General features: G+C 45.7%; 1 protein-coding gene across 1 annotated transcript in view; it reads right to left on the reverse strand.

The window, feature by feature from the left end:
• The window catches only part of LRIG3 (leucine rich repeats and immunoglobulin like domains 3), a 55453-nt gene extending 45231 nt beyond the window's left edge, over positions 1-10222 (reverse strand). Inside the window, exon 1 of the mRNA XM_081928004.1 lies at positions 9830-10222. Coding sequence (XP_081784130.1) covers positions 9830-10134 — 305 coding nt within the window. The 5' untranslated portion in view covers positions 10135-10222. The remainder of the gene's footprint in view (positions 1-9829) is intronic.
• Positions 10223-10450: the final 228 nt, after the last annotated feature.

Consider the following 10450-nt stretch of genomic DNA (forward strand, 5'->3'; position numbering starts at 1 on the left):
CATCCCATACCAGTGCCTTTTCATTCTCCACCATCTGATCCAGGGGTGAGGAACTGGTGACTTGCCCAACGTTTCAGGACTACAAGTCCCATCATCCACAATCAATGGCCATGCTGGCTGGCTGGCTGGCTGGGGAGTGTTGAAGGCCCACAGGAAGATACTTTTGCATCCGCTTAAGTTGGTTCAATTAATTGCCAATAAAACACCGTCACAGTTCTACATCTCCTATTCAGTATATGAGCCAAACTCCCCCCCCCCCGCCCCGCCATAGAAGTCTAGGGGGCCAAAGATTGTTGTTATAGTCTAGCGACATCTGGCAAATCCAACATAAAGCTGTTGCTCAATTTATGGCTTTCACCTGGTAAGTCTAAATTTGCAAAGTCTAGGTATATTGACGGCTGGGTGGTACGGAAACCTCTCCTCTCCTGTGTTCACGTGTCTTTGCACCATTAATTCTCACACATAAAAATGTTAATGCAAGCCATATGTGAGTAGTGGAAAACAGGCCTGGATAAACACTCCGGCCTCAAGGCATCGACATTTCGAATGCAAAGCTGAACGAAACAGCCCCATCTGCCACAGATGTGTCTATCCTGCAGCATCCTAAGCCCACTTCCTCATGCGCATCAGCCATAATGGATGGAGGCATAAGTCTTTCCAGGGCACCCTTGACGGAACTGAAGAGATGTAGGCCAACTAATTCAACAAGACTGAAACGGTGATCTGAATTAAGCTCACTTTAACACAGAGAGAGGCCTTTCTGCTGCCTTGCGCCTCAACTGGAATATTTGGCCTTGGCTCACAGGGATTAGAAGAAACTATGCAAACCCACAGCCAAAATACTATGAAGTCATGGCTGTTAAAAGTCTAATACATTACTGTTCATCCTGCATTAGACAAGAATCAGCAATTATTTCAACAAAGAGCTTTCAAAATCCTGCTGCAAAAAAGTGCTGTTTCCAACAACCTGCCTTTCTTCAGTTCACCTAAAAAGTAAGAAAGCAGGATGGGGGAGGGGGAGAGACACCCTATGAAAATTTATTTAAAACATGCTTGTTTGCCTTAGGACCTACCAGACAGTATCAGACATGAGTGGATTTGTTCTGCTGTAGTTATAACATTGGGGCGAGGAAGGGGGGAGGGGGAGAGAGAAATCTGGCAGAGCCTTTAAACTATAAAAATCCTGCAATTACAACCACTGCTGTGCATGATCACCAAACTGGAGCCAGACACTTTCACTCAGAGCTCAAGCTCACCATCCATCTGGAGTCCATCAAGGCAACCATAAGCATAACAACTTGCATTATGTTTCAGACTAAATTTGTGTTTTCTGACACTGCCGATATCCACAGATTTTCCATGCACTGTGCTGCTTTAAAGCGGGGCGGGGGGGGGCTGGGAGGAGATGCAAATATCCCTCAAAAAGCCCTTAAGGTTTTCTTAAACCTGATTCGGAAAATTATGACTCCCATCCCAAAAAAATTACAATGTGCCTTTATTGCTCAACAGCTCAAATCAAACAATTACCAGCACTTTAATAGGTCTTCTATTTATAGCAATTTTTAACACTATCTAGAATCTACAAGGAGAAGATGACTCTTTTGAAGAGATAAGCATTCCTGCAAAACTGCTAGAAACAGGATGGGAGCTAAAATAATGATATAATCCTTTCTGAAATCAGCTTCTCCCCTGATGTAATAGGTTTTTAAGTGTGCACATTTGTCTTTTTAAAAGGGCAGGAGCAACAAATACAATTTCTTAAACCCGTAGAAAAAATAATGTGAACAGACCTCCTCCTTATAATTTAGGAGCAGAAGCTGGAATCACAAAAGTGGTGGAAACACATTTTCCACTCCCAATTGCCTCCTCCCTCTTTGCCCTTCCCTTAAACCACAGTACATGGAAAGAAAAATCTCTACAGTGGTTTAAGCTTACTAGTAGCACTTTGAAACTTATAAGGCGGCTGGATTCAGGCATTTCAAGTGCAAGCTTCACTTTTGAAAGCAGAGCACATTTTAAAATGCCATGGTGTTGGTACAAACTCAAAAGTGCAGCTTGCACACTCTTCTCACCTTAGCTTAGAAGACACATAGTGGACTGCTGGCCTGGAAGCTTTTTCCTGCAAATGGAAAGCTCAGGAAGACCTTCTTGAGGGGGAAGCTTCTGCACATGAAACTTCTGGTGCAGTTTTGCTTTCAAAACAGAATTCCCCAATGCTCTCTCTCTCTGACGAATTATGAGAACCAAGTGTGTATGACATAAACTTAAAGGACATTTTAACAACCCTCTGCTAAAAGATAGCAATACTTGCTGCTATAGTGTATAAATGCAGAATTTAAACTCATCAGTTAACATTCTTTTCAGTTCACAAATGAACAGAAATAAATATTTATCTAGAGTCGACACTTGAGTCTGATTGAGGGAGGGATTGACATTTTGGGGGGAGGTACATTAGATAAACAGAAGGGTGTTGTATGTTTTCCATCTCCCTTCTCTACTGCATTAGCAAGGAGGAGAGCATTTGCTTCCAGTTGCAACTAACTATGGTTTGTTGGTATGTGGGGATCTGGTTAGTCTTCAAACTATGGTTTAGTGTAGCAAGTCATGATCAGAAGAACCAAGGTTTGAACTCTGCTTATTTCCCAAAACTGTGGTTAAGGCAAACCACAGTTAACCTGGCTTCAGAAATATCGATAAACTTCAGTTAGTTAAAGCAAAGGTGCTTTTAAGAGATAGCTTATAGGAGGAGGGACAGTCAGAAAGCAGGACAATCAACAATTGAAGTATTCCACAGTTCCAACTTTTAACAATCCTTGGTTTACGGAATGGTACTAAGCTGTACTAAATAAGGTCTTCCAAGCCTGTGTTTCTGTGTTTGTCCAAGTAAGTGCTCACCATAAAGGGTGGTGTTATCAGCAATACGATTCACAAATAATCTCAACAAAGTGAAGTGGTGAAGAAACAGCTCTTCGGAGGTTTTATAAATGTGTATGTTAGGGATCAGCTCCATGTGTGCCATTTAGGTGCAATCAATATGGTCTTTCTTGGAAATGCCTGAAACTTAATTCAAAATTTTAAAATGCAAATCCAGCAGCAGCTTCTTAATCAATTCCCATTGGGGCCTTTATAGCTGCTAATTCAGCAAAAAGAAGGAAAGCTAAAAAACAAAGAGGCAGGCTGTAGCTGTTTTAAGACACAGATCCAAAGTGACTCGTAAATCAGCATGCTATGTTCAGATTTTAGTCTGGAAAATGCTGAAGAACAGCTGTGAAAACTATCCAAACTTTTTTCCTCTGGCAATTCTGGTAAGAACTGGAAGGTTTAGAAAATGTAAATACCAAGATGTAATACAAACATTAGCAGAAACCATCCTTTAGATTTCCCCCTGTCTCAGTGACAGCTTCAACATTCCTAGACAAACCCTGGTAAAATAATCTAGAATTCCAAAGAGAACTGAAAAAACAGCAAAGATGTATGGCGACTGCTCAGAGTCTCTCTTCCTCTCCCATCCTGGCTGCTAAACTTTAAACCTAACAAAAGCGAAGTTCTTAAACTGTAGAGTGTTTCTCTTGAGCGACTAGCCTCCTGCCCTGAAAGCAGAGGCAAACCGTAAAGAAAATTTGTTGATAAACTATTACAAACACTCACAAGCTCTGAACAGTCTTGGTTTTATTTAAGTCTGTGAATACCTCTTCAGTGAAAGCCTGTAGTAAAAAACTGTGTTAAAATTGGCCACTTTCCCTCACTCGGAGACTTTTGCTATGTCAACTGCAATTACAAGAGTAACCACAACTCAGACAACACGTACAGATAATACAATTTTGGTCCTCCAACAGCCAGTTCAAAAAACAGGTCTGGGATTCGCAGTTGCATCATTTGTTCCAACCCACCACCCAAAATCACATCCAGCAAGAAATTTGAATGTAAAGGGGGGGGGGATAGGTTTTTCACTCAGATGGCTACCAGTGTTTAAGATAGCAAGAAGAGCCTGCTGGATAGCCCATCTAATCCATAATCCTGTTCTCGCAGCAGCCAACCACATGCCTGCAAGCAGCACTTGTGCACAAGAGCACTCTCTCCTCAGAAATGGGGTGGTTGTCTTGAGTGGGAAGAACTAAAGGGACACATGCGATAGGGGAAAGCTCTGGTCAAGCGAGAATTAATCAGCATCTCTCTACAGCACGGATGAAGCACTTCTAGCCCTCCAGATGTTGTTGAGACTCCTATCAGCCCCAGCCAGCATAACCAATGGTCTATGAGAGGTTTACTCACAAAATCATAGAACATAGTGTTGCAATTAACCCTGACGATCATCTAGTCCAACCCTCTGCAATACAGTTGTCCCATACAGGGATCGAACCTGCAACCTCAGCATTCTCAGCTCCACGCTCTCACCAGTTGAGCTATACTCAAGCAACATCTGGAGGATCCTCACCTCTGCTCTACAGAAGGACCTAAAATTCACTTCAGAAATTTGCACTGCTTAGGGCAGGCATCCCCAAACTCGGCCCTCCAGCTGTTTTGGGACTACAATTCCCATCATCCCTGACCACCGGTCCTGTTAGCTAGGGATGATGGGAGTTGTAATCCCAAAACAGATGGAGGGCTGAGTTTGGGGATGCCTGGCTTAGGGTAACTAAGTCTATTAAAAATCTTACAGGAGTTAGCCTGCAATCCCCCTCCCCCTTGAAATAAATTATAGTAGACTACACTAAGCTTACTTCTGAGTAGACACGTATGGGGTTGCACTCTTAGCATGCTATTTTGATCATTTTTACATGCAGCCTATTCCTTAATATGTTTGCTCAAAAGTAAGCTGCATTCTGGTAAAGCAAGCATAGGATTGCTCTCTTGAAGTCCACACCCCAAGACTGCATTCCTTACACATTTGGGAGTAAACACTACTGAACTCGTGTGGTTTGCTCCCAAGTGTGAAAAGGAATGCAGTCTTGGGGCGAAATGCTAAGCACTCTGGAGAACACATTCCTCTGCACAGTTTACTCAGAAGCAACCCTACTGGAACTTACCTCCCAGTAGATGTGTTTAGAATTACAGACTTTCTGGAAAGTAAGATCCTCTGAAATCAGTAGGAACTCTTCCCTGGGAAATATATTGGTGAGGTGCCAGAGATTTAAGATTTTTGAAGCAAGTAGTTTTGGTTATATAATCAACATGAACTCCCATCACGAATATTTTGGCAAACATGCTTGCAGCCTCATATTATTCACAGACAAAACTATCTGGGACAACAGTGATCTACGCTAATAACAACAAACTATTTTGTTTCCTTATTGCCTCTTAACTGCCTTGAGTTCTTTAGCAGTCTCAGTTCTGCTGCATAAGAACAACAGGAGGCAAGAGAAGAAGGCCACATGTCTGCCTGCACGCTTTTTAAGGGGGGTGGAAAAGCAAGTAATGAACAGGAACTTCTAAAGGCATTTAACTCAAACAAAAGAAACATTTGCACAAAACCTAGCAGACCACATGGTCTGGTGACACCTACAAAGATGGTAATCCTGTGAGTTTAAGAACAAGTGACACAGCTGCCCAATGAGTGATCACAGCAGGGTTCCTTACAAAAGGCCAAGTGCTTATTTATACAAGTGGAGCCCATTTTTCACACTTCTTTTAAAGGAATGCGAATGTACATATGGACAATTTACGTCTCCAGGGGAAATCCAATTAGAAAGCTTCCACTGTGCTAACTGAAACAACAAAAGATCTGTTTGTTTTAGTGGCCACTAAATTAACTGTCACAGAGATATCTTGCTATTATTTCTGTTGACCCAATATCCGTCTTAGAAAACAACCCTTTAAAATCAGTTTTAATTCCTAATTAGCATTTTTTCTATAAATTACTTGCTAGGATTTCCTGTGGTTCCACTTGTTTGTTAGATTGTTACTATTGCACCTTTAACCAAGTGTCCAGGAAAACTACCATCATATTTGATAAACTTTTGTTGAAAAGTTTACAGGATTTTTTGTTTGTTTAAAATCAAATCTACAAATGAAAATTGTGACAAACGTTTCTTGTCAAATAATAGCTTGGCCTTTAGATTCTTCAACTATCTGTGGCTCCGATCGTATACACAACTTAAAGGTAAAGGTACCCCTGACCATTAGGTCCAGTCGCGGACGAATCTGGGGTTGTGGTGCTCATCTCGACAGCTTCCGGGTCAAGTGGCCAGCATGACTGAGCCACTTCTGGTGAACCAGAGCAGCACACAGAAACGCCGTTTACCTTCTCGCCAGAGTGGTACCTATTTATCTACCGTACTTGCATTTTGAAGTGCTTTCGAACTGCTAGGTGGGCAGGAGCTGGGACCGAACAACGGGAGCTCACCCCATTGTGGGGATTCGAACCACCAACCTTCTGATCGGCAAGCCCTAGGCTCTGTGGTTCCCAACTTACCTGGGAGTAAATGCCATTGAACTCAATGGAGCTTACTTTTGAGTAGGGACTGTTCTGTTAATGTTCCACAGAGTCAAACCCAGTGTTATCAATACAACAGTCACTTTTTCTCAGTAAGGAAGACCTCCAGAGTAGGCAATTGTACAGAATTAGCCAGAACTAATTCAAAGACTTCCTGTTTACTTTAAAGTTCTTATCTGCACTTGCTTCTGAAGTGCAACAGAAAATTAATAAACCAATTGAGATGTGATTGAAATGACAAGAGGTTAAGCTCAATCACACTATTCCAAAGTTTTTCACCTACTTTCTGACTTTAGAAAATTTCCAAGTCTTTGTGGAGGAATCAGTGTGGATACTAGATAAGAAAATACCAGCTCAATCATGTCCATCTCTCATGCTTGTGTTGATGAGTTAATTTAACAGCCAGTGGAATCAGTAACTTAGCACAAGAGACTGAAACCCACAGCACAATGAATGAATGCTTGTCAAGTTACAACTACTTTACTGTGTCAATAAATCATCACGTGAACAAAAGCACAAGAGACCACAACTTTTCTAAAACTGCTCTCAGCTTGGAAGAATGTTGCTCAGGGACCATACTGGGTCCCATGTTTGCTTAAACAAGTATCAGCCAGAGCAGTTCTCAAAAATCCACGTTTTTTATATAGCCAACATTTGGAGAAAGTGGAGTTGGAATGTAGGATGCCAGAAACCCTTGTTTTAAAGCAACATATTTAATATACATTTAATTAGCAGAGAGTCAGAGTCCCCTGCCTATTAACACAATGGCATTTCAATACATATTTGTATTGCTTTTAATTCTCTATGGAATCCTGTATTGTTTCCAAGCCATATTTCTGCATCATTCTCCCAATAACAGAGACTCCCAGGGCAATGGTTTCTGCACATGAACTAAAGATGTTACCAACTGTAGATCAGCATCCTCCTTGTGTAAAAAGAAACTCTGTTTGGATGCTTCCTGGTGAATATAGCAATTTTCATTATGCATTAGGCTCATCAAACATTAAGTTATATGTACATGATATAATAATGCAAATTTCCACATGAAAGTGCCACCCATTTCTTTGACTTTTTAATGTGTCATTATAGGATAACGGCATTGAGGAAATGGAAGGGGGGACAAAATTGCATCATTTTTCCAAGGAAAGGTACAGATCACTGTTAGAAACTGAAATATGAAAGCTAGGAGCTACATGGCACCTTAAACCTAGGTTATGGGCGCAACAACGGAATGTCTAGGTGCACTTTTTTATAACGAGAATACAAAGCTGAAAATGAATGAACTGCAGCTAAAATGTTATGTTCATTTTTCACAGCCTTCCCCTACCCACCCCCATAATATTCTTAAGAGGGTCTCTCCTCCAGTCTTCAGAGAGTAACTGGAAGTAGGGAGGCAGAAAAAGGTCCTCCTTTCCTTCCACTCTGCAGTTTTAATCCGAAATCTTAGGCGCAACACTGCGCCCAGAGCTCAAAAACTGATCACACTGATGAAATTCCCTGTCGCAAAATGCACCTAGAACAATGGGAGTTTCAGACACAATAGGCCTGGGATGTTACCCCTGCTCATTACACTCCTATATGCTGTCCATTCTAGACGGAAGAAATCCACTTTGCCCTACAGACACACAACTAACCACATTTACACATCCCTCTGCCTCAGACCCCACCCCCCACTCAGAAGTTTCAAGTTGATTACTTGCGCCAGTCAAGACTGACATCTGGAGCTGGTACCCTTAGGCCCCAGCATCTCAAGGCCCTGGCACCTGCCAACATGAGAGGTTTGGACCCGTCTCAAGAAGATGAGGTTCCACCCTCTTTGAAGCAGTCTTTCCTCTTTACCACCTCCTCCTCCTCCTCAAGGGAGGCAGAAATCAAAGCAAGTGGGAGATGCAAGGGGCAGCCACTTCCCCCCTCTCTCTCCCCCACCCCACACATAACCTTTCCCTCTGCACAGCAGTGGGAACAGAACCCAGCCCTGCTTCCAGATGGAGCACCTAGGCGAGGGGGGCGGCCTGTTCAATGCCACCCTGGCTGCTCCTTCACCCATCCAAGCCCTCCCCTCAGGACCACAACCTTCAAAGGAGCATTAGGCAACTTTATGAAGGCAACCAGCAAATTACTAGTTACGGCAACCGTGCGCTACCTCCAGGAACAGAGGCGGCGGCAGCAACAGAAGAGAGCTATTGCTTTCCTTCCACGCTTAAGGGTTTCCCAGAGGGAGCTGATTGACCACCGCAGGGAAGAGGATGCTGGAATACATAGGCCTTGGCTCTGAAGTTCTTACAGTGGGTTGGAGTTGCCCCCACCAGGGCCCAACTCCACATGCTGGCCCAAGAGAAGCAGTGGTGTCTGTTTTGCTCACCTATGAGCTCCCCATGTGTAGCAGCTTGGAGGCACTCCCTCTAGGAAGGCCCAGCAGATTCCACCCATACCTCCCTGTTGCGTGAGAGAGAGAGGGTAGGGCAGGGCCTCTGCCTTATCTCTCACCTGCTCACTTTCCAGCTGGCCTCTGGGCAATGCAACAGGCTGAGATTGAGTGCAACAGTCCCAGTTCCACGTCCCTGTTGCCCAGAGAGAAATAAAGTGAGGGGATTGTGTTGAGGGGGTGGGATTCCTCAAAAGGAGAGGTGGCTCTCCATTATGTTGGTGGGACTCCCAACTCCCAGCCAGCGTGGTCTATGGTCGGGGTTGAAGCACTGGTTTTCCACCTCTGCTTTGAAGCCATCCCTGTCACCTGACAGCTCACCTGCTTTGGAGCCAGGAACTTCACTTGGACGCCCTGCCATTTGGGTGGGATCATCTCCTCCCCCACAGTGGCAAAGCACAGACCGTGTGTGGATGCTACTAACCTCTAGGAATCAGCCTGCTAAGAGGATGGGGAACACAAGGAGGGCCACTCAAAACATGCCACTGCCCCTATGTGCAGCTCAGGGGTGCAGCATCTGCCTTGCCCACCTCACAAGGTCCTGGGTTCAAACAACCAAGTTTTATTGGCAGACAGAGAAGACAAGAATATATGAATCGAAACCTAGAATTGGCATCTGTTCACGGGAGGAGATGCTTCGAGATAAAACTATACAGGCCTAATAAGGTGAAAAAGCAGCACCCAAGTCTAGGTCCTGGGTTCTCCAAGAGGCCCAAAATCTTGGCGAGCCGCTGTCAGCCCGCGCAGACAACACCGAACTACATGGGACTCTGCAAAAGGTTCGTCCCTTCCACACTCCAGCCTGTTTTAAACTTATTAAGCGGTGCAGAAATCAAATGAGAACAGGAATAAGAGCACGCGAAAGAATAAATCAAAGCCATTCGCTCCTGGGACGCGGGGAGCCCGGAGCGCCCCCTAGCGCCCCTAAGCCCGGCAGGAGCGAAGCCCGCTCGCCCGCTCTCGCTACTCACAGCTGCACGACCCAGTCCGGGAGAGGCTCGGGCACTCGGCTCAGCTTCAGGCGGCTGCAGTCCAGCAGTTCCCCCCGGCAGCGGCACGGCAGCGCCGGGCACCCTTCGGCCAGCGCCGAGGAGGGGGAGAAGGCGGCGACCAGGCAGCAGCAGCATAGGAGCAGCGGCGGCAGCGCGGCGCCCATGGCCGGAGCTCCCTTGGCGCGCGTCGGCGCGGCGCGCTTTCCGACGGGGCGGCCGGGCGCGCTCGGGGAGCGCGGAGCGTGTCCCGTTTTGGGGGTGCTGGGCCGGAGGTTCCCTTCCATGGCCGCCTGCCCCCGCTAGACCCGCGGGCGAGGCTCCGCCGCTGCACAGCCAACTCCAGACGCCTCGCCAAACTTTCCGCCGCCGCCGTTGCCTCCTGGTCGCGGCAGCGCTTGCCTGGGCCCGCCCCCTGCCATGTGATGACAACAAGGCGGAGGGCGGGCGCTCGGGAAGAGATGCTCGACGGCAGAGGGAAAGCAGCCGGCCTCGCCGACGGAGCTGCCTCGCCGAGGCCAGCAGTCCCGCTGTTGGAGGGACGGGGGGGGGGCAAGACCTCCAGGAAGCGCTCCTGGCTTCCCCCTCTTTTCTACCCGCCTT

This window comes from Podarcis melisellensis (assembly GCF_964234715.1).
Source record: "Podarcis melisellensis genome assembly, chromosome: 10".
In the NCBI taxonomy this organism is placed as follows: Eukaryota; Metazoa; Chordata; class Lepidosauria; order Squamata; family Lacertidae; genus Podarcis; species Podarcis melisellensis.